Source organism: Varroa destructor, unplaced genomic scaffold (genome assembly GCF_002443255.2).
Source record: "Varroa destructor unplaced genomic scaffold, Vdes_3.0 BEIS01000001.1, whole genome shotgun sequence".
In the NCBI taxonomy this organism is placed as follows: domain Eukaryota; kingdom Metazoa; phylum Arthropoda; class Arachnida; order Mesostigmata; family Varroidae; genus Varroa; species Varroa destructor.
Genome location: NW_019211454.1, coordinates 55787751 through 55813305, shown reverse-complemented (window position 1 = coordinate 55813305; position 25555 = coordinate 55787751). Strand labels below are relative to the sequence as shown.

The following is a 25555-nucleotide window of genomic DNA, read 5'->3' as shown; positions in this document are numbered from 1 at the left end:
GATGGATGGGAGAGCTAGAGCTTCCCAGGAGAGAAAGTGCTTGCGAGATCGACTTATGAATGCTCCGCGTAAGACGCTTCATGGCCGCGGGCCTGTTTTCAAAGCAGCCAGATTAAATAATCTTAAAGCTGCTACTGCCGCTGCTATCGCCGCGCCTGAAATAAGCTTAATGACTTGATAGCGGAGTGGGTCGGCAATTCCAGTAAGACGAGTTTTCTAGATTTGTGAAGTAAAAATAAAAGAAGAAAAAACGAAGCGAAGCTTTATTTATTATGCTAGGTTGCAAGTTATAATTTTCTTACGCTCGTATTAAAGTAAATATTCGATTTTAAGTTTATTTATTCGTCTCTGTCAGTTGTAGCCAACATTCTTTACGTACAGATCAAACCACAACACAATCTCCCAAAATCAGTGTGAGTATATAGAACATAAAACACTTTGTGCCATATGGTGCTCTTGTTAAGCGACATGATATCTATCACGATTTCTTTCGCGTCTAAAGTAAATACAGTAACATCAAGTTTGTTTCCCCTCGGTTTCCTACAGAGTTTGCGCTGGGGCCTGTTAGCGATAAAACAAGTCGTTTAGCGAGTCATTCGCCTGTTTTCACCCGTTGTTAGTCATCACACCCGAAGCAAAGAAATTCCCATCAATCTGCGCAAATTTTTCTCCCCAGCTTTTAAGGTTGCTTCCCCAGGACTTCCGTTGCTGAGAGCTCAAAGCGATGATGTAGGTCTTCAGAAAGCAGTGCCAAGTCGGAAGGCGATTTTAGGTCGCCATGTGTAGCCCCAGAGCTCCTTTGAGGAGGAAAGAGGCTTTGATGCGATTTAATTGTTCGGGGTTCTTCATTGTGGTATCCTTCCAAACGACATAGACGTTATGATCGGAACTATTTTCAGGCTGAACAGACTGAGAGCGGTTTCGAAAGACAAACAATGAGGCGAGTAGATCGCCCATACGGTTGACACTGTTTTTCTGCATTTTTTGGGAATGTACGTTAGTGTTATTATGGCATGGTACCACTACGGAGGTATTAAGTCTGCACTATAGTAGATTATCTGATGAAATGTCTATTAGAATCTCACGATACTTGGGGACCTTTGAGGGTATTTGCGATTAGAATCTTTGTTAGAAAGTGCAGACGGCGACAGTTTCGCAAAAATATTAGCATTGATCATCTCACGATGACTCGTACTGACAGACGATTGTGCAAAACATAAGAACTGAGAACTCTAGGCTTGTCATCAGCGGTTCAGATGAATCTAACAGAGAAGCTGTGTTTTTAAACTTACGACCACCAGATCGTTGACGGCCCAGCAGAAACGGCTGGCGTTGTCATCGCTTCTCATAAAAAAAAAAACAACATGATCTTCATCCTATCTAGTACAACCGCTATAGCCCTTAAGTACGATGACCCTATACAGCCATCGTCCCACAGGGGAGCAGCAATTCTATCCTCGTGCCCCTACACCATCTCTTCGTTCGTTGATCCGAGTCGTGGACACTATGCAGTGTGGCTTAGCGTGGGTTGTGGACGCCAGCGTTTCGTACTTGTTTTTCAGCCCCTGAAGAGCAGTCGTTTGCAGTTGTCAGACGCAGTAGGTCGTTATGAAGTTTTTAATTCGGCCGGCATTACTCGCGCAGTGGGCGTTTCTTTTGTGGGCCATGAAGAGATGTTAGAGTCTTCAGCAATACAAGCACGACAGTGACAGAACTGCTGCCAGCATCTGGAAGCGTGGTTTTCAACTACAAGCTGGGATAGTCTTTTTCTGTTCCCCTCTTTTGCACTTTCGCATTCTGCCTCGACCGCTCTTTTATTTTCCCTTATGGTTTACTTATTTCTCGAGCTACCGTAAAAAAAAGCCGGAGGTACCTAGTTGGATATGGTGCCGTCGCAGCAGTTCACGGTACATAGAACCAAAAAAAAAATAAATAAAAACGTGCTCATGAGGTGAGAAAAACGTTGTCATTTAGATTCGCTAAGCTTACCTATTAGTACATCAGAGAAGTGTGTTCCGCCAGCCGAGTAATGTACATCTTTAGAATTGCGTCCTGCTTTTTTAATTTTGGTTCCGTTTGGAGTTGAAAGTTAATGATGCTTTGGGCCGCTGAATTTACTGCGAAAGCTTCTTTACATAATTTAAAAAAGAATAAACTTGAGGATTAAAATTTAATAACCTATTCAAGTGTGGTGAAGAAATATTCGAAAACTGACGTAGAAAATGGCCGAAACACCATGCCTAAGAGGCCCATTTCATAATAATCCCACTATTTGTAATTTTAGCGTAAAACCATTTGATTTGCTTGATCTAACTGAATGTCCAAATGAAGAAGAGGATGCAAGCGCGATTTACCACCAACGGGGACAAATATTTAATCAAATAGACGATGGAAACAGTAAGACAGTGTAATCTGAGGGAAAATGGCCTATCTGATTGAGTACAAACACTTTCCACGGAGTCCAGAGTGGCGTAAGTTGAGATTACCTTAGTCAGCTTCTACGAGCGGGAACAGCTGGTAAGTTATAGGCTGCTGAAAAGACTTTTCATCATATCACCCACAAAATCACAGATGCAATCTGTCTTGTAACCCCTTTTTAACAGTGCGCCAGCTTTCTCACAGCATAAGCACAATCACGGTGTGTCGCCAGTATTTGCATTAGCCATAATTGAAACCCGTTCTAAGGGGAAAATTGATAGGTCGACGTCAGCTAATAACCTTGGTGTATATATATGACCCATATGTTGAACTACTATACAGCGAGAATTACATAGGTCACAAATCAGTGCCTTTAACGTGATCTTGTCTTGCTCATAAAAGGTAGACGTATATAAAACGCGCACACGTACAGGTGCGTCTACCGTAGAAAATGAACGACCTAGTGACAGAGGGCGATAAGGGACGATCAGTGACTAAACCACCAACGCTGGGTTTGATACGTGCATTTTAACAATGCCAACGGACATTACCTAAAAAGCTGCTGTTGGTGAAGAGCTCAAAATGAAGGTGACAAAAAGAGAATGCCTACTTTCTTCTAAGGAAGGCTATAGATTCATTTGATTTGAACGTTATTTCGGAGCATTCATTACATATATGTTATTATCTGTACTATGACAGTCCTTTAATCTTGACCATTTAGATAACAAGAAAAATTGTCACGTTTTTCTAAATATAGTATAATTATAATTACTCTGGTGCTACGCTAATTACCGACCGGAAGTATGAACCTAATCGTCCACAGTCATTACTATAGCATAGATAACGGAAGACTTCGCCCGTTAATAAGACTACAATTCGTGAAATAACGCAAGCGTTATGAGAATACAAGCGAGAAAAACCAACTACGTTGCAGGATTACGTGAGCGTACAGACGTCTGCTTAAAAAAATTCGCCCGGTTCAATAGCAGTGCATGTGCACGCCCGTTTACATACTCACATATTTCCTTAGGCATATCAGATATTAGGCCAAGAAGCGAGTACAATAAGGCAAAGTGCGACTCACTGACTTTTGCCTCACCTGTTCTATTGTCCGAGAAAGTCGTCAATCTAATGACGGCTGTAAACAGCGATGGATCCGTTAAATAAGCAATTACGATTTTCGAGTGCACGCGTCAATGTCTGTTCGTTCGTGTGTTCAATCAACGGAGTCTACGAGATCGAACGAGCGCACAGCCATTCTAGCGAATGAGCGACGTTTTAAGAAGACGGATCGTTTCCTGTCATAATTTTCCTCTTTTTCCTATTTTCCCTCTATCTGCATGGTTCAACAGCCGCTCCGACGGCCGTCGTGCTCGCGCTGAGGCCGCGAGCCACCCCACCACAGTTCAGGCTACTGGGGTATGCTCTTCCCCTGAGACCATTCAGAACAACGACGCAGCGGCAAGCGGAACGCAAAAAGGGAAGTCCCATTGGTAACCGGCAATGGGCGAATAGCGCATCTTGCGGAGGGGAGGAATGGGTAATGTAGATTGGGCGATTTAGGTTTTTGCAGCAAGAACGACAAAGCGTTTCAACAGGGATATATCGACCAACATTCGACATGCAACAATAGGGAGCGTCTTACGTCACTGGCCCCGTGGTTCTACCACCGTTTCTGTGTGTATCTGGACAATCGCTTTTCCCCGTCTTCCCCAAAGAAGATGCTTCAAAAAGAGAGAAGATTTCAGAGAGAGAAATGACGCGGACCTTCAAACATATGATCAAAGAAAACACCTCACTGGATGTTGTCGATAGAATGTGTAGCAAGGAACGAGCCTCGAACGGCATGGAACGGCGTTGAGGGAATGGGGAAAATAAGAGGACAAAAAAGAGTACGTTTATTCAAAGGGAAAAGACATTGAACAGAGGTGGCGCCCCCGAGAAGAGCGGAAAAGATCAATGACTTAGGGAGATGCTAGTTACTAGAGGGAAAACGGGAAATACAGGGATAGAATACGGCGAGAATAGACATATGTTAGATACGCATTCATGCTCAAACAAAAATGGGGGACTAAATTAATAGAAGCATTTAGACATGTATGTATGGGAGTTGCTGAGGTGAAAACTTATAAAGGGGAAAAGAAAAAAAACGCGGTCTGATATCGTTAAGATGGAGAAGCCCGTGGCCTATTCCGCTCCTATGCTGACTAATTAGTCGCTCTACGTCGACAATGACCCTGTAGTATCACTCTATTGCATAGAGCCCGCAATTAGCGGTAGAGGCAATAGTCTGATACGAAGCTAATGTCAATTTTCTTGACTATGCTCATTGCCAACAAACATTCAGTCGCAATATGAAGGCGTCAAACATCGACCATTATCCAACGGGATCAGTTAGATATAACGCGCGCGACTTTAAGCTTTTGGACTTCTTCTCTGAAAATTCGGGTAGAATATCCCCTATGCTCCGGGGATTATCGATCCGATAATCAACACGAAAGTTCGCTATTTATTGCTTCAAACACCTGACTGATTTAAAGTAGAAATAAAATACACAGTTCGGTTTTTAATCGTATAGAATTTTCGCAAAATTACAAAAAATTGTGAAAAGTCTATCTAAGTCTAAAAACAAAAAAAATTATCGAAACTGCTATACTTTATCCTCCAAATTGGGAAATTGCTTCCCGTATTGTCTATGGTAAAAGACACGCTTAGTATGCGACAAGGAAAAGGGACTATGCTAAATACCCCTTCTGCAAATTATGAGACGCCATTCGTATTGAATAATACGACGCAATTTTAATAGTAGTGTTCTTATGCATGTTCTCATTTATTCAAGGGCCCTCGCAAACAATGGACATTGTCCCGAATTATTCTTGCTCGTGCCCAGTATGGACGCGACAGGCGCCACCTGGCCTCCGCGGGAGCCTCGAGCTATAATGTACCGGCCCATAGTTCCTTTTGTTCTATCTTGTTTCGTCAGAACGGAAGTGTCCATTATTTACAATTGCGAAATAGGACGAATCTACATGATATTCATCTATACAAATGTTTATAATTACCGCGTCATCTTGTTCCGCTGTATTTGGCAGTGGATTATTATAGAGTACGCAAATTCAATGACTGCAATCAAACAGTGGCTATTCAGGCTTTAAAAAAAATCGGCAGGGGAATAAATAAGTTGTTAAGTTTTGGCGCTCAGGGTTCTTGAAAGATTTTGTCAGTAGGTTGCGTTCACGAACAAACTCTACCTTCGCAAGCAACAGACCTGCAATGAAACGCGTGGTGTTTGTCAGGCACCGTGTACTGACATAAGAAAAAACAGATTTCGAAAAGCAGGACAGTTTTTTCTCCAGAGAATAGTCGTGTATAACTGAGTAGTCCACAGGACTTGTTTTGCTTGTTGAATTGGACAAAGATACCTGCTAACGTTGGTTCTCTCAAGCTCGTTAAAGTAACAAAAGGACTGTTATAATTTCAATATTCTCACTTGATCAGTTATCGAATTATGTTATCACATCTTGCTCGTAGATCTCAAAGGCTAATGCTAGGTCTTTCTAGAGGTGCAATCGGTTATCTGTACAATTAACCAACAAAAAGTGTTTTTTTTGGCATAATACTTTGGCCGTCTTTAAATTGAGGCGGAAATTTTAAAAAGTCTTTAAGTGCAGCAGTTAAGTAAAACGACGACAACCACAACATAGACCAAAGATTCAAGAAGCTCTTTGTGATCATTAGATGCAATCAATAAGGGAATCATTGAGTGTTGATCGGGAGAAATTCTCACGCTATTTTTCAAACACATAAATAAACTAACGTCAAGTCCAAAAGTGTGATCTGCAGATCTATATTATTTGATTTATCAGCTACATCGTCCCGATACGTTTCTTATATATGCACTTTTTTCAAGCATGTAGAATGTTCATTGTATAGCTATTTATAAAGATAATAGGGGGCTTGTAGCAATATTTTTCCTATTCATCCAAGCTGAAGCCCGTCCTAATCGTTTTTTGTAATGCCGCTCTTCAGTAGATACACTCTCGTCCTCAGCTTACCATGAATCGGAAGATCTCTTTCATTCACGACAGTCGCAAGCTCATCTTTGTCAAGCGGCCTATGTGGGAGATAAGAAAAAAAAAACGCATGCCATATATCTACATGGAATAGAATGTTCAGATATAACTGTTTTACAATCAATGATTATACTACGCTGTAAAATGTATTAAGCAAATGTGGTATTTTTTTTTCCTGTCGTCTTTCTGCGATCAGCAAAAGCTTGAGTATTGTTAAAGCTGAAATACTGCGAACAAATCAAAGTTTCCATTAATACCGAAGAAGGGCCGCCATCTGTACATCTGATAATATACAAGACGATCATATTCTTAAAATGGTAGACAATTGTGCCACTACAATAATGGTAGTTAACAAAGTAATTATTAGTTAATTTTTCACATTAATTGTGTCAGACATATATATATACGTTGACATGGACCATGTACGTATAAGGTGTTCTATAGATGAGGGACTTCGTTAGTTGTAAGAAATCAATCTGCCCGAATCGACGTGCGATAGTAGCTTTATCGTAGCTGAATGTTTTCAAATGATGATGATGATGATGATGATGTAACCGACTTCGGTTCATCGGCACTGATGATAACAACAAGTGGTGCATTGTCAACAATGACCCATATCTTAGTTACCTATTTCGTCCGCAATCGATAAGAGACATCGACGACAAGAACTTCTCGACGAAGTTTTACTTACGAGAACGCCTTTGCTGTATCAGAATCAGCACTAATCATCATTCAACCACGTGTCCTTATTTCTTCACGTAGTCTTTACTGCTTGTACTCAAGGACTGTTATGACCCCCGAGCTCATTGTCAAACCTAGCCACAGCGATGGCTATCTTACGACGATTAATATGAAGCATCAATACCATTCCGCTTATCAACTTGCCAACTTCTAAGAACTACTAAAGGAAAAAGGCCAAGGAAATGGTTATGACGTATCTGGTTCGGCCGAACGGTCTGGACTTGTTAGAGAGGCGGTCCTGAACTGTAGCTCGGTGAGGCTATGCGACAACCCCTTTGCTGGATCAGAGATGACGCCCCTAAAGGAGGAAGCGGGAGAGAATATGGCCCAAGAGCTGTCGACAAAATGCACGTTCGATTGAAAGGAACGGAGAGGTTAGAGTATAGAGGGTTCGAAGTTAGGTAGCACACTGTACTTAGTAGGGCACTGGAAGAGTGACGAATGCAACGAGTGCTACGAGTTGCCGAGTGCCTTTTAGTTTACTTTAGAAAAAGGCGCCGAGAATAGATGGCTACCCAGAGGCTTGGGTAAACTGTGTATCACGAAAAAAGAACGTCAGTCGCGCCCGTCACGGCATGCAGGAGGGCCGGAGGCGGCAATGACCTAATTTCCGTGATATGATATACATGCACTTACAGAAATACAAGGGCAGCAGCAGTAGATACAATTGCAAATGCTGTTTAGTCGATCAGTCATCCAGTTGCTTGCGTTCAGTAATTAGCTAGGCGGTGTGGGTGACTGCAGCTTCCCAATCCCCGCTCAGATCCGGTCCAACTTCTGCTTCTGTCCTGCTACGATACCGACAGAATAAGGTGACCTGACTAGGAATGTCTCCAAGTCTGCAGAATAAGTTTTGCCTAGGAAGAGAGTGCGGCCGAAGCTGACAGACAGACTGCGTGTGCGCGAGAGAAAGCTGTGACAGCGGTCAGCATCGAGTCAGGTTATGCTCCTGCTGGACCTGCCGCCACAACTGCGTTTTCCCAGTATTTCCGATCTTCTGAACTGCTACCACTGTCAAGTGGCTCAAGTAGTCTCCCCTTTGTTGGACCCGCCGACCGTCCGCTCGTCCGTCAAACGTTGTCGCTCAAAAATTCGCACAGTTACAAGCACGAGGCAAGGCAAAATTTGCTGCTGGGCTGGTCAAACCAAGCTCCCGAGGCACGCAATGCATTCAGATTCCGGTGGACTTCCGTGCCATCTGCGGACGCGGCAGAGGCGCAATCTCACACACATATGCTACCCAAGGAGCCATAGCCATTGCTCGGGATTATTGCTAATGTGACCTTAAGCTGGCATTGGCAAAGGCATTCGGCCAGACCCATGAGATGCTAGGCCCCTGAATCGGGATAAATTGGGTGGAAGCGTACACAATCGATGGATAGTAGCGACAACAAAACAGGGCAAGTTCGCAAGGCTACGGCACCGGTGTTTCGGCCGCTGCCTATGCGTCCTCCGCTGTTTCGATCGTATATGTCGATCGAATATGGAGCACAAATATAATAACAAGCACAAAGTGGTGAAGATTGGCATTGGCCTCGCCGTTCGCCTTATTTTTGCTGAAAACGTAGTCTTTGGAGAATCCATAAGTTCTGGGCGCGCTTTTTGCGGCGGCTACGATAGCATAGTCTGCTGCGAAACCATGTGACGTTGTGGAACATTGCGGCGGTTATATGTTCGCCCTCATGGCTGGACATGTGGCCTTTGCTGACGTTATGTATACTACTTCTTAACGATGCAAGTACTTTTGAAAAAAACCGTGTAGCGTATTTGAAATGACAACTGAATATAAAACTAAAAATCGAAGATAAGATTCTCCCTATTTTGCGAGAACAGCATTATGGCCAATCCAGTCCACCGATTTGTTCGTCAAAGGACATTCTTATTCTTATAAACCTTGTCACAATATCTAGACACTAAACAATTAATATAAAATGCATTAGATGTTTAACTTTGCCGAATCACATTTACCAATATAAATGGTCCGAATATTTCAAGATAATAGTGTAACTGCGAGATTTACTATTGAGAGATTACAGTTTACTGAAGGGTAGTTCATGTAAATACCAATCAAGCGCGGAACGTCGCACTTCATAACAAGTCAAAAAAATGCTTCTCTGAAAAGCTGACTTCCGCTCGCTCGGTCATGTGGAATATATAATTCCATCTATCTTCCATTCTACACTGGGGGGAGGCTTTCTGGGTCTTATATGATGCCAACGCTGTACGGATTAGCAGCTAAAGTGAAGCACAGCCTCCGTCAATGACAGTGTGTTAAAAGATAACTTGTCATAGAGCTAGTTGGTTGAAATAGGAGGTTGACAAGGCCATCATCGTGTTGGAACGATGCTGTTGTACCAAGCTACACACGACCATTTCCTGTTGCTCCGCTACCCAATCCAATGTCGATCTTGACTTGACTGGGTAGCAATTAACGAACGTGGGCATATAATTCCGGCTAAATGCATTCAGCAGTCTTAGCATGCTCTGCTGAGAGCCATTTATATAATCGTCGCCGTCGTCAAAGCAATCTTTTTCTAAATACAGACGCGTTTAAATTAAATTCAATATTAAGACAGAAGAATATTAAGATGGAGTAACATAGATGAATATGATTTGCGGTCTACCGAATGTACCGAATTTTACCTCTGAAATCTGCTGTTGGGATAGACCATAGCACGGTACGAATCGTTTCCACATACGGTTTTCAAGCTAGAACATTCTAGCCTAATGCAGAGAAAATACATTATGGATCGAAACTATAGACTGTATTATGGAGTTCTTTTGAAAAATTAATCACAGGTATAATAGTAGCATTACGGCGAAAGCCCTTACAATCGAGTTAGGGCTCCCGGTCGGATCTTCAAGTTCTGATCATGGTAGCTCTGTAAGACCGGAGTATCCGCTATCCCACACATGATCTATTTCAAGTCTATTTGGTATAACGAATCCGATCGTCGGCCTACAAATGCAGCACATTTTTCAAGACGTCTAATTATGGCTAATAGATTTGGCTGGAAGCGGCGGAGACGATCAGCTTACGTCCCGCAATCAACGGGGCTCAGGCATTTAGGACATCAAAAATTCTCAACTAAAAACGTATCATATATTAGTAAACATGTTCAAAACAATATATCATAACAGACCAAAAGCAACAAAGCACGTATGTTAGCTATAGACTTTATTATATACAATAACAGAGCTATGTTTAATCTCCGACCGACTCTCGCAGTTGAGCAAAATTCATCTCTCTCGTCAGTTGGTAAAAAGTAATCTAGCTCATTAGTGTTTTTGCTCTATATTTTTTTTAACGCCAGCAGCAAGTTTATTCATTAATGAGCTGTCAATCATTGAAAACATGTACTCCAGGATTCCAATGATAAACGTACATAGCCCGCAGGGCTCAGAGAAGCTGCGATACGTGCGGCTTATACCGTCCGTAGTACAGAACGCTACATAGGCAAAATATAATTTAATACTTGCATGCTTTGAAGAGATAAATAGATGATTAGAATGGATCATATATATAGTTTAATAGATATCTTCGAGTGATTTACGACTACCCTCGACTCATGATCGTTTCACTTCTAGATCTAAAAAAATATGGCAATTCGATTCATTTTTTGCTGCTTTACCAAATCAGATCGATGCAATATACATCGTTAAAAACGCTTAGTTATGATAAAATATTTTATCGTTTAGCTACATTGCTCTAGATTGGATGTTCCCATCAATTTTGAACCCGGCAGGTATTTGGGTATCATTTTTTCGCCACATCTCAAACGCTCCCTCTTGCATCGAAGAGGTAGGCGATATAGATATCAGGGTGATTGTTATTACCGTTATTATAACCATCCCAGTCCAACATGGATGAAAAGAAGCCAACATGTTGATACTGACGTTGTGACCAGCATTACTGGAAAACCGATCCTGAAAACAGTAACACAAGAAGCAGTATGTTTACCTGTGATTAAATAAGGCAAGCTTGCTTCTATTGAGACTGGACGTGCAACCCGTGCATTTTCGGAGACATCGTACGCCGTACGCTGTCTGGGGCAAGTTGTTAACGGTGAATCAGGGGGCTAAACGCATATGAAATGATTTGGCGATTTCGAAGAGTGCTTTTAGCCGAGTGGCCAGTTATCTAGTGGGCGCATCCTGTCGACACGTACATAAAAAGATGTATTCCAATTGCAAATGCGGCTTGAGCTATCTAGTTGAACATTCTGAGAGGGCTACAGGGACCATAAAACAAAGCGAATATAGAAATTAATTTTCTAATTAATTGCTGGACAGTGACTTGGGAAGACTCACAATCAAATTGAAGTAAGCTCACGTAAATGCTAATCGGGTTAAGGAACACTTCTTGCGATTCTAGAAGTAACTGAAACGCATAGGGAACGCACTTGAACGACGGATTAAAACTACGGATACTAACTTGAAGAAATCGATGAACGTAAATCGATAACCGTGATGTTCCGCAACGCCTGCGCAGACAACATTCGCGGAGGCTCCGATAAGGGTTCCGTTACCTCCAAGACACGCGCCAAATGCCAACGCATAGATGAGAGGTTGTACCGGCAAATTAAGAGCCTCCGACTCACCTGAATATTGATAAGCTATGCTATAATCAATCAGTGATTTTGTTTTATTAATCATCTTCGTTTAAGCTTGGATAGTTTGTTTATGCATTCAGTCTAACTTGTGCTTCAGTGAGAAAGCCAATATGGCTTTCCTGATTTGGCGCAACTTCTTCTCTTTATGATCCTCTTCGGCATTAGCCCCGCTATTTTTATTTTATTATTATCCGACTGATGAAAAAAATTCTGCCGTAACGGTTGCGAGTCTTTCCGTGGTCGTTGGCCGCGAGAGTTCATTGTAGGAGGGCGTTGTCTGGGTCGTCTTTATGGAACCACTTTGACCGTACTAAGACTTCAGTCATGGGATAGACCATAGAGGTTAGCTGACATAAACAGTTCAATGCAGGTAATACATAACTAAAGTCTTGGTGCTGAAGCTGGGATGACGGTATTTCAAAATTTGGCCATTGAAAAAACTACGTCTGACCAATGAAAATAGCCTAAATTGGTCCCAGTTCTATTCTTACATTATGTTTCATTGTCTTTTGTTGAAAATACAAAACTACCACCATGTGACTATGGCGTGTGCCTAGGTAATATCATTCCAGGTAGGTCAATGTGCAATTTTCATATAAGCTTAAATACGTCTGAATTTAAGAAAACGCCTATTGATAGATGCTTTAGTTTCCTACGACAGACGGATACCTTCAATATCCACGACACACACCCAAAGCCACGTGCATATTTTTTCGCGTAGAAACAAGGAGCAGGGGTCAGGATCGCTACTGTCTAGGAGGGCTAGCTGGCTCTCGTTCCATCATAGAGATCACGGCGCGACGCTCTATTTACTAAGTCAAAAACAAAAGCCAGTCCTTTTAGACAATTTGCGTAAAATAACTGCGAGTCCTCTTCATTTTCCCAAGCCTTTCTGTTGATCACTCGGAAGCTCGTTTGTACATCGAGCTTTTTACATCGGGTCCTTAACCCTATCCCGCCGCAGCTCCGATGACCTCTTTCTGATATAATAAGGCCACCAGCATCAGCGCCCCCTGTTCGGTGCTTTTCCTATTACGTTCATGTGGCTTGACATTTTTTTCCTTTTTAGCATTGTACATCTCACAAAATACAGTTTAGACAGAAAATATACAACTTACACCAAATACTATTGCTTTCGCTGGTGTTATCGCCACGGTCGAGGCAGCTGCTTATGCTGTGAGAGGAGCTGGCAGTTCTATGCATTTTAATGAATTCATTTACGACGGCAACAGTGGCGGCACGCGCTAACATAAGCAGGGCTAGAAACGCATTCATAGTGACGCGCCCCGCTAGGGGAGGCAAATGGTTCCGTAACTACAGACCGTAGTGTGTGTGTAGAAAAGAAGACTTGTAAGGGCAGACGCTCATACCGTAGGTTTTATGCGGTGTTACGAATTTTCGAAATACGCATGCCAACGGAACGGAACGGAACAGAACAGATCTTCCTCATGGCCTCGGGCTTCCATCCTCGTAAATTCAACTGTAGTATTTTTTTTTTTTTTGGCTGCCGACAGTCTAGAGGGATAGCTAAAACCGTTCTTTCTTCTAACTGCGTCTGTTACTATAGCGTTTTGGGATTTTACTTGCCAGTCTTGCTACCCTTGCTGTTAGGTTCGCCTGTCTGGCTATTTTCTCTGTCGGGAAGGGGTCGAGTCTCGCGGCAAGGCGTACCCCGATATATGTTCTTGCAGATACAGCCAAGCTAGCTACAATGTGTATATCATAGAAGTCAACAGTATCGAATTTGGCTTACATCTCAGCAAAAACAGAGAGAGACTAAGAGGGTTCAGCAATAGTGTATAGTCATATTATCGTACCATCACCGTATAATGTCATCGCATCATTTAGTTGCATTATGATATAGTCATAGTGGTTATGATTTTTTAAAGGCGTTTAACATTTAAGTTCGAACAGTTTTCCATAAATCATTTTCTCGTTTTTATCGTGCCGTTGCCCCAAAGCGATATTTTCTGCAGGCTTTTTGTGAAACAGTTTCCATTCGCACGGAATAATTGACTAATGCCATTGGCAGATATAATACTTGTATACACATAATTATAGCACACATTATATATACACAAGACGTATTGGGGACTGTGCCCGACCCATGTATGTACAGGCTAAAGAAATATTATTTAAATGCGTTTGATTGTACATAGCTGTAATGCTTTAATATCAAGATTGGCCTTTAGCGCTCCAGGTGATGTAAATGGTACAAGAAAAAAAACAAACAAATTCGAGAAGCGTCAGAAACAAATGCACTGTTTCTTCCACTGCAGTAGATCTCTGGCAGGTTGCCTTATCCGGATGAGCGCCGGTGGGGTGCTCGTGGATCTATATGGTGCCATTATTCCATCTTCTGCCAGGTAACGCTTTTTTACTGAGTCTTTCCCAATGTTAGGGACTGATTCTCAATCCTCCTATCAGCTTTCTGTCGCCTAAAATCTGGCCAAATTAAAAGGGTACAAAAGCCATGCCTATAAAGTTACAGCCAGCAGCGGCAACACGCCCGAAGCTAAAGCTAGTACCAGCAGACGCCGAAAAACACGTACCGACGTTTTCTGCTCGTGGGGCCGCCTCAACTTGAGCTGGCTTTGCATATTGCTGTGGCTGCTGCTGGTGTTTTTTACGTCTTGTTTTGTGCGCTTTTCGTTCCCAACGTGCCTACTTTCCAGTGCCCACAAGCGCGATCTCGTCCGTAAATAATTATCTACGTAAGCTTGCACCCAACTGCTGGCTGTCAGTGCGGTCAATCGTAACCTGTAGATGGCTAGCATAGTCAACTATTCACTAGGAACAGAAGGTGCGCGCTTTGTCCTATGTCCGTTCCATCCTATTGTTTCCCCTTAAGCTTCAGCTGGACGTATCGCACACAAGATATGTCCTGTTCATCGTCAGGTTCTTCTGCCGCGCTTACTGCATTCATTCACCAAAAGCTTTCTATATTTTTCATCGTAATGATTAAAGTCCACTTAGTTCATCATCTGTTCATTTCATCGTGACGATGGCTTTCAATGCTCAGTGACAATCTTATATCACCACTAATGGCTGGTCTAGCTCAGCCAATATAAAACGACAGCTCAACAACAGTTTCGTTGTGTACCTATTCAAGCAGTTTTTTGATCGTCATTGGTGTCTCTCGCTGGCATAGTCCTCGTTTCCGTATATCACAGTTTGTTCAGTTATTGTTTGTTGATGTGAGTAGGGATAGAAAATAGGTTAGTGGTTTTGTGTCTAGGTGTGTAATTGATCATACGAGTATGTGGTGAAAGGAATACAAGTGTGGGATGCAAAGGCTTCTGGAGTATAAAATTGAGGAATTAAAGATTCGGTACATACTGGTTTGGGTAAAAAGTTTTTAGATTTTAGTTGCAGTAGCTATTAAATGCATAGATTTTAGTTGCAGTAGCTATTAAATGTGTGGAATTAGATAGTGGGCTTTGCCTCTTCTTCTTTGCCCGCTAGCTCCAGACCTGGGCTCGTTTGGAGCAATTCGAAAATTCAGACTCCATGTAGATGGTATGGTATACCGTAGCTGCCGGCAGTAGCATTACCGGTCTAGAAGAGAGACCCATCCCGCCAAACACCACTCAAAAAGGCCAACATCACAATATAGGCTAAGCGTACCCCGTAAAATGGCTTCTTTCCTGGCGATCGATGAAAAACTGAAGTCGACGGATCCATGTATACTGCAATTTCATAGTTGTTTACTGGGTGATGTCTGGATAGGCGCGCATCAATGTCTCATGATATTGCCCGTATCTGCTATTATTCGCCACTATAGCCACAAATAGCTATGGAGGCCCCCAGAGCAAACATGACGTATTTACTATTAAGAACACATTTCAGTAACCGTTTGAATCTAAGTATGATTGTTGAAGTGCGGCTTTTGAAGAAGGTTACATATGAGATTAATAATCTGAAAAGTGACCCACTGAAGAACAAATCTTAAATTTCTTGTTCAAAAAAGTACCTACACTTTGACCAAGGTTTTAACTATATTATTCTTAGTTTTATATTTGAAAGTCTATAAAGTAATAAGCCAGTGTTGCATAGCTGAATATCATTACAGCGGATATTCAGCACCTGCCATCTTGTGCTACAACGACCACCAAGGACCAACAGTTATAACACTACAATGTTCTGAAGGCTTGTTGAACCGGATGCCCAATACACTTATTGGTCTTTATCACTTGGACCACATACATTTTCTATCATTCGTCGCCATATTGTCAGAGTAGAATACAGATCGTATGATAATGTAATGTAACTTACTTCAGAAAAATTCAATATTGAACCTATTTTGTTCTAGACTGATCGCTTTTCAGTCCCTACTGAGTAGTAGGTCATGTTTCGCGCGATTTTCAATATGGACTGCCTTTTACTCTCAATTATGATAAAGACTTGGGTATTAAGGCAAATATAGTACAATAGAGTATGCAAGTTATGCGTTCAGTGTAGTTCCGCATAGGATTTAGCGGTTGCTGAAAATAGCATCATCAACATTTTTTTCTTTTCTTTGAGCTCTTGAGCAATAGTTTATCATGTGTTTCTGAATCGGCAAGGGCCAAATGAAGTTCGATCGGAACAAGATAGATACACTTTTGGCGAGCGATCTCCTGCTTGAACCAGAGGGCTGGAGGACAACGAAAATCAGTCTTTAACGGAAGCCTTTCGCTACTACGCTTTTGCTGCTATATAATAGTTTTTTTCTAATGTCAAACAGCCTTCGCTCGTGTTATCGAAATATCTAGAGCAGGCTTGTCTTGATCATTTGCTTATTTATAATGTAAAGAATGCGATCGCATGCTAGTTGCCGCACTTTCTTATGGGCATACCGCTAAACGTATTCAGGACTTCGGAGGAGTCTGTCACGCACTTGCGGTCTGGGCACGATCTCATTAATACGCATATTGTTATGTATGCAGGACACCTAGCGCAAGGCCAGAAATTGCACCGAACACAGGCACACTGTTATTACGCTGAGACGAAAATAGCGCGAGAGCACTCTTGGGCCCGTTGAGCCAGTCACTGACGGCTGAAGTATCTTTTTGCCAGGTCTATAAGTATACGTATAATAACGTTATCTTGTTTTTTCAATTAAGGAAAAAGACGGCAAAACGATATTCAGCGTTCTCCCACAGAATTCATAGGTACTTAGTATTTGGTAATGTCGAAACAGTTACGTCCGCATTGAGAACCCGGTGTTGGTTCTAGAAATAGCTGAGCCCGCCATGGCTTAACCACTCATCTCATCTCATATCTAAATCTCGTATTTATCGTGGATAAATTCAATGTCGAAAGCCATGTAAAGCCAGGGTCCATTATAACCTTGCACGTCGCCCTGCCTCTGCAACAGGGTTTCTGTGGGTCGCACCTCATCTTACATTCACGAGTTTGTTAAACGAGCTCGTAAATTAACTATATCATGTAGTAATAATACAGGGCACAAATTGAAATGTAACTTACCAAGCTTGGCGACAATTTTGACCATCACAGTGGTGAACGGTATGTTGTCAATAAAACATGAGGCCAACGATGATACCCATGTAATAATCACAATACCCACAACAAGACGGTGCTCTTCGTCCACTGCACAAATCCAATCTTCTGTCTGATCCCCAATAAATCTGAAACGATGCAATCATGCTAGGTTGCTTATTTCAAACGCAATGGGCTGTTACCCTTTTCTAGACCCTCTATTTTTTCTCCACGATAGTTTAGTAGTTAACGAATTTGCTGCGTGCGTTGCGAAGACGCACGTTTCGGTTGGGATTAGAATCTGGGCATAGACACACTTTATTTCATGCTGAGAGCCAGCCGTCCGATGGAATGCTTAACGGCGATGGCGGATGCAGACTCGAAATATCGAGAGACTTCATGTTCATGATTCTCTTCTACTAAATTTGGTGAAATTTTGCAGAAGCTACTCTGTTCGAGTATACACAGATTCCCTGGTTTGTGTCGATTATATTTTTACTTGAATAAAAAAATAGATACATTTTGAAAAATAAATCTGTAAAATTAGTTTTTCGCTAAACTAAACCAATATTCCAAGTCAACTTACTGCAGTAATTTGAGTTCGGTAAGGGCTTCCATGACGACGAAGAGTGCTGCAAAAAATAGGAGAGTTGTCCATTCGACACGTCCGAAGACACCCTCTAATTCTTCCATGTCAGCCAAAACAAGCAAAGCAAGGGCGCCAAGGATCGCAATCCAACCTAAACGACCGTTAGAACGACGAGAACAACAAAAGTTTCGATCATTTTTACCATCGAATTATTATGACAATTGGTTATGGTGGTAACGTGCATTTATAAACAGTTAACATACCCACGCGGCCATATTTACAGCAGTAACAATAGTATTATTAAGTTGAGTAATAAATACGATAGTGAGCCTATTTATAGGCGCTGTCGTTATGTCCATAAACAATTTGCATGTGTGCGTATATCCTAGAACAATGGCGGCGGTATAGGTAAGCCACTCTCACCGTTGGCGAAAAGTCACGTCAAAGAGCCAAACATTAATATGTAATGACGTTATTTAAGGTTTGCCATACATTTACTGAAGACGAATCGGGATCGCTGGCAAAATGGAATGAGCGGGGTACTATTTCTAGAGTAATAGACAAGCACACCTTGCGAGCCGATACGTCGTCATCGTTTATCCTATACAGTCTAGGCCAAAATATACGAAACTTTAAATTAGAAAAAAAACACCACTTCGTTTACTTACCGAGACTGAGGTTGAGTTCAGGTATCGACTGTAAGAAAAATAAGGTGATTACAAACGACAGTACGACTCCGCTCTTGATTAGAAGAAACCAATTGCGAATCTTGTATTTGTCGCTTAGCTGCTTTAGATTGTGTTTAAAGTCAGCGTTTGATGGGCTAGAGGATTCCACCAATTTTTTACGGTAGAGATTTTTAAGGTTCTTGACTTTCTTTTTTAAGATAGCACGCACGTGGCTTTCGTCACGGGAATACTCTGATAAAGAACGACAAGCCTTCTGCCAGATATCGATTTCATGCTGAATCTCGACCACCTGAAGTGTAAAATAACTTAGTATCACACCATTGAAATAGAACGTTTCTGTTCAGTTGTAAATTATCCACCTGTTCATTCGCAGTAAATACACGTTGACAATTTTCTTTTTTCGTTATAATCAAGACGACAGCTTTAGTATTAACTAAAAATCTAGCATCTGATTATTCTAAGCTAACTTATCACTAAAACAAAAATAGCAAACAAACCTCCTGGGGCTGTTGGTGCCTAAGACTGGAGTCATCACGATAATAAAGGCGCAGATAGACGTAAGCTCCTATGCCAGCTAACAGAACGCCGGGTAGAAGATGCATCGTGAAGTTTGTAAAAGTCACGCCACCTGAGGGAATACACGAATTATAAGGACGCCGTGACATTAATTGCAACATTTTAGTACCAATGACACGAAATCGGATAGCGTCTATAGAACGATGGATGCCGTCTCAAATACAGCACGAAAAGGGAAGCTAATGGATTCCAGTTTGTCAAGGTTTGTTGCAAGGTGGAAAATTCATTGGTAGAGAGACAGATATGACCCGTTATACCTAACGGTTAGGTGAAAAGTCTGAAATCGTTAGCCTGGAGCAAAATCGTTTGCAGTGGGGACAAGCGGCACATTTCAGTTTTTGCGCGTTATTTTATAACGTAGTTGTTATGTATAGTATATTTTATAGTTATTTCATAGAAAGTAGCTTAGTAGACGAGATAAGCTCCCGGTGGTCGATGCGTACTGGCTTGAACCTTGGGATTAGAAATGATGATAACATTCGGGGGATCGCCGACGGGTGTTCCTGCACCTCCTATATTCGAAAACATCACCAAAGAGATGAGTACATGTTTTGGATCGAGGTTCATTACTTCACAAAGCCTGAAAAATGATAAAAAAAAATACATTAAAGAAAATAAATTGTTTCCAAACGGATAGACGAAGATGCCACATAATACCTGGATAATCAGAGGGATCGAACCTATAAACTAACACCGCGTCTTACCAATTCATTTAAGGTGAACTCATATGGAAATATGAAGTATGCAACTTAGTAGTCCTTATTAGCTCTAAAATACTTACAATATTAGAACTACAATAAAAATTATTCTATTGGATTATAAATTTTCTTAGCGCGTCTCGATCAAGTTCGCGGTCATTTTCAAATCATCATTTATATCTGGCTCCCATATAAAAGCACTGCCTTCACAAATACTTCACGTGCAAAGTTACGCCAAGCACATTGTAACTTTAGCTATTTAGAAGATTATCTGTTTGTTATCTGACGTGATTTTGTTGTCGGGCTTCACGTGGGGGACGGGAAGGGGTAACTTCTCGAACTGCTCTCGATGACATTACAATTCACAGCACTCTCACGCCTCATCGTTATCATTCTCTTTTTGTAATATAATAGAAGCTCACCGTTCATATTCACCAGTGCGGCGGCGTTTTCGGGAGCTTCAACTTCCTGCAGAAAAAGCCAGTTTGACGCTACATTTTTCCTTTTGTGGGCAGTAAAGGTCGAGGTGAAATAGAAGAGTTGTTTTTGGACATGGGAGTTGGCACGAAGGATCTAAGACGCTGCGGCTGCAAACTTAACATCTAACTGGACAAACTTACGCACCATCATTGACTTCCTGACGTCAAAACGTACGCAAAAAAAACAAACCAATTGTATCCTGTTTACCATTCTAGCCATATTTCGTCTCCTTTCACCATGACTAGAACGCAGCGGGGTGGATGCTAATGCTAACTACGGCTGGAAAACACAGCCCACGAAGGGTGACTTGTTCTCTTTGTTGGAGGGCAGAAGAGAAAACTGGGCGCGGGCTCGTGGGACCGGCAAGACGAACGGCGGCCGTAGATGCTTACGTCTGCTTCTTTGCAGCGACAAAGACGTCGAGCAAGGGCTATGGTAAAAAGAAAAGCGGGGCAGCAGGACAAGTGGAGAACTTATAAAGATTGGAGGAAAGGTGGTACCCTAACTTGCTTTTATCCTACCGCCGTCGTCTGCTTCGTCACCATTTACTCTCGCTGGCAAAAGCGTTGCTTTGCCCTGTTTTAGAATTGATCACGACGGTTTCGACGATGATATTTGCGTGGTTGTTGCTGTTGACGATGCTAACGATGAGCATTAATTAATTTCGGCTAATGACGGCGTGCTAATCGCGAGTCTGGAGCCGCGTTGGGGGGTATGTTTCTACCACCCAGAGCAACTATGGCTGAGCAGCACGAAACGACGAAGCGACAAGGTGCACTGCAGACAGAAGGGACCAACACCCAAAATGTATCTTCATACAGACACCAGCACTAAAAACTGGGCGGCGATACTGGGCAGACTAGCGGCAATGTTGATTTGGATCGGTTAAGTAAGAATGAAAGAAAAGCCGATTCCTTATCTAGGAAGTTATATAAAAGAGTCCTGGGATGATCTTTTTTGAGAAGAAGTAGAAGAATGAGCAACTTTGCCAAGAAAACTATGTACTCAAAATAGTATCAATGTGTAAGCGAGTGTCAGTGCGGCAAAGATGTCAAACCAAAATGGGAAAGTAGTAAAATGTAGAATAGTATAAGCACTTGCTTGGATGGTGGGTAAATTCAAAAGTGAGCAGGGCAACCTAATGTGCACATATCTGTGTGTGGGGCCAGTGAAGGGAGCGTGGGAAAAATGAGCAATGAAATGATGCTGGACCGTTCGAGGTCCTAAGCTTTGCGAAACGGCTAGACTTCTGCTGGCCACTTTTCCAGTAGTAGTAGTAGTAGTGGTAGTAGTAGTAGTAGTAGTAAGCAAAATATAAGCGCGAATGACCTAGCTAGCTGCCAAACGAAATGTGACTGTTGCCCGAGGCTGCTTGTTACGGATGGCGACCCATAGGCTACAGGCGAACGGCCTCTGACCAAGCCGTTAGCAAGCGGTAATGAAAAACAGGCACCAACGAGTATGTTCCCTCATGATTTTCCAGTCGGATCGTTGTCCTTATGGAGACAACAATGGCACATGGAATTAGAGCGAGAATGCATGATCACCAACGTCTGGCCAGCGGAATCCATGTTTACGTCGACATGTGCTGCTGTGTCGTATACTATTTTCACATGTATATAAAGTCTACTTGAAAGACCGTATCCATTTATGAACTATATATATATGTACGCTGCAGCAGCAGCAGCGGCGACAAAGGTTCTATGCAGAATTCGATAGGATTATAATCTGATTCAAATCATAATAAATACTCCTATGTCAAACGGGGCCTGTTTTCGTCTGCACTAAATGAACTAGTGTCTGTATATGGGAGCAGTAGATTGCAAATACGCTGACAGGGTCTGAAGTAAGTGGTGTTTCGCCGCTGTTCATTGTCATGAATGTAAGACCGATAGCTTACTTGATAGTGACGGGCGTCATGAGTAGGATTGTAGTCACATTGTCCAGGAACGCCGAGATGATCGCGGTAAAGAGGCACAACGTAGTTATCAAAGGCCATACTTTGCCGCGCGCAACCCGGAATGCCAGGACTGCCGTGTAATCGAAAAAGCCCGTCTCGCACAATATCGCCACAATGACCATCATTCCTACATCCAGAAAACGAACGAACAAACAACAGTAGTCATTCAGATCGTAATTACGATAGTAGAGACTCGACAACGCTGGACCGAGCAGGTTCGACCAGATTGAACCTGAACGTATATTTATAACAACTAATGAGGTCACCTAACCGACAAACGAAAAAGATACTGGCTCAAGTTGTTCCGAACTGCAATTCAACGATCGGCTCAGTCCAGCCGGTGTTCTGATTGACATTTAATCGTCTGATCTCCAAACATCGCCTTGCTATTAAACCTGTGATACCCTAACTTCAGCCGAGGTCAATCTGAAACCGATCGTCGGTAGGGGGGCGGACCCATACTTCGGACTATTACAGTGGCCCTTGTTGTGCACGTGTAACTGCTTCTATTTTGATTAATCTGGCGGATATTAGATAATCTCTAGAGAGAATGACTGACGCGATCGTATGAAGTCACTCTGATCAGTGGTTACTTACAGAGCGTTTGATATTGACAGGAGAAAGAAAAGGATGAAAGCGAACACAAAAGATTTAGAAATTGCATAAGCTTATTAGCTATCCTAGTTAACTGTATATTGCTTCCATACGTTTCGACCTTCACAGGGCTTCAATAAAAAGCTAACTAGGGCAAGAAGTGACTTTTTGCCCATTCGTTGTGCTCGTTTAGCAAAAGTCCTTCGATCAATCTCTTATGTCGATAGACGCAATGCAGCACTCCTCCTGCACGCATATACGCGCATATATATATATATATATATATGATGTAGTATTAGTTTATACAGTTTTGGCTATTTACGTGCACTTAGAATTTACTAATAGTCAATCTTAATGCTCTTTAGCTACTTCGATTCTATAGGAGAAAAATTGTAAGAACACAATCATAAAAATGGTGAGAATGAAGATTAAAAAAAAATGCTCCAACAAGGCAATATAGAGAATTTTCATAGTGTATCAAAATAACAGGGTAATAATTACAATCAATTTTAGAATACTCCAAGATGTCACTAGTAGAGATAGCTTAAGTAAACAGGTGAAAGACTGGTAAACTTCTCAGGAGTACGTGGGCGTATTGTATTTACTGTCGTATTATTATCGCTCAGCCTAATTGGATTTCATCACCTTCCCTATGGTCTACTAAAGCCGCTCGTCCGTCAAAGGGCTGCAACAGGTCTCTTTCGTATTTACTTCGCGTCCAACAGGAGACGATAGCTAGGAGTCGACGAGCAATCGCTTATTTTAGAAGGGTGACATAATGGTACCTCGCTATCCCTTATCGGTTTATATTTGGTTATTTATGTATGATTCACTTTTTGCCCTTGAATGTCGTTCACGCGGCGAGTAGCTTGCCGGACCTCATCCTTGTTGTCTGATTCACTACAATGCATTGTTGTTTGTTAAAGATAATAACTTTGAAAGGAACATTTCGATATATCAAAAATAAACGCATTCGAGGGTCATGGGGTGTAAAAGATATGAAACACTCTGGGCAAGCCGATCATAGAGAGAGCAGTTAACACCGAACTTTTTCGTTATTATAACGCGGAAGAGATTACTGGATCTCATTGCAGCTTGTCTCACCGACATCCCATAAAGTCTTTCTAATATCACTCTCAAGAAAGCAATTTTTCCTGCTTCAAATTCTCGAGAAGAACGAATGCTTCATCGGTTGCTGTATCACCCTAGCGTTATGTACTATGTATATGTATATATATACATAGTACATAACATACGTAGATGTATATATGTATATATATATATATATATATATATATTAGATCTAAACAAATAGAAAATTTAAGCTCGTTGTAACGTGATGAAACATTTTTCAATCTTTTGCTTAACGACATACTTAACGTGCTATACAGCGTGCACTTTTTAAGTGGTACAAAATATCTAGATTACAATCTTCAGAAAAATATATTTCTGCGCGAAATAGTTACTCGTGATATTATACATCTCAAATTGTGCCCACTTCGTCACAAATTTTTAGATTGATTTTTTTCCTAAATTTTTCGTTTTTATAAATTTGATACTTTCTTAAAAGATTATTAGAAGCATGTAAAATGTTAGGTTTCACTATATATTTCAGTCTAAGATTGCTTTCTACAGTACGATGCTAAACAAAAACGTCCATCGATCTGCTAGCAGATTTGTGTACATATGCCACTCCATTGCCTTGCAGTAGAAAACGTATAGAGCCACGATGACACAAAGAAACGAAAAATAATTATATTAATTTAGAATAAGTAATGGAAAGTGCTAGAATGTGCAGTTGTGTTGTATAAAATGTACCGAAAAGTAAACAGAGAGTCTCCACATCCAGCCAGGACACCACTTTCTCCAGCGTCGGTCGATCTCCGATGAGCGCCAGACATGCGATAGCCAGGGTAGCGCCTGAAATGAACCCGTTCAACGATACGGCTATCATCAAACACAGCCTTCAACTTACACACATGACCCGATCTTTGTTGACTGCTTTATGTCACCTATTCCAAATACGAAACCCTCGTTGGTATAACGTTAGCCGAGAGTTGCACGACCTACTTCTAGGGGCGCCTAGCTCTGCAAATCTTTTTATGGGGACAGCTAATTTCGTAACTAACCTCCACTTTACATTGTATGTATTTGTCTGCACGCAGGCCCTGAGGTAAGCTCTTTCCGACGAATATTGAAAATCGATATTGGCACGCGTAGGTAGAGCCATGACGAATGACATCGTTTATATGTCGCATTTACTGACCCCTGTTGGGGTTTGTTTACGCGTGGAACTTTCTTTTTAAATCAGTTAGCTCATGGCTGGACAGACTCCTTCTGCGTGTCTGGAATAGTCTATCAAGTGCCTCCATCGCTCCATTAATTCTTCCAAATGGCCTAGGTTGTTCAGTAATTGAGACAATAAGTTGATTAACGTTACTTAATAATAATAGTAGTAATAATTTAAGGTCCACGTTTACTTTATGGCAATAATTGAACAGGTGTACATGGAAGGTAGGTCTGAGAGCAAAATGCCCTACACACTACCATTGCTTGCGCCAGTGTAACAATTAGCGGAAAATAGCTGGGATACTGGAACCCTGCAATTACTGTATAATCCTGCTCTTCTAATGATAAACCGAT

At 41.7% G+C, this 25555-nt stretch overlaps 1 protein-coding gene across 18 annotated transcripts in view; it reads right to left on the bottom strand.

The window, feature by feature from the left end:
* Positions 1–25555, bottom strand: part of LOC111243304 (P protein-like) — a 53709-nt gene that overhangs the window by 5368 nt on the left and 22786 nt on the right. For 6 of the 18 annotated variants that reach the window (XM_086976902.1, XM_086976898.1, XM_086976905.1 and 3 more), the window contains 9 exons: positions 24731–24832; positions 22259–22445; positions 19624–19760; positions 19102–19232; positions 18584–18893; positions 17913–18066; positions 17315–17475; positions 11668–11848; positions 10394–11159 (listed from right to left, as the gene is read on the bottom strand). In XM_086976902.1, coding sequence (XP_086833028.1) covers positions 11075–11159; positions 11668–11848; positions 17315–17475; positions 17913–18066; positions 18584–18893; positions 19102–19232; positions 19624–19760; positions 22259–22445; positions 24731–24832 — 1448 coding nt within the window. In that variant the 3' untranslated portion in view covers positions 10394–11074. Of the gene's footprint in view, positions 1–6473; positions 6533–9982; positions 10192–10393; positions 11160–11193; positions 11388–11667; positions 11849–17314; positions 17476–17912; positions 18067–18583; positions 18894–19101; positions 19233–19623; positions 19761–22258; positions 22446–24730; positions 24833–25555 lie in introns of those variants that run through there. The other 12 variants (XR_015318681.1, XR_015318682.1, XR_015318683.1 and 9 more) reach the window with 8 other exon arrangements.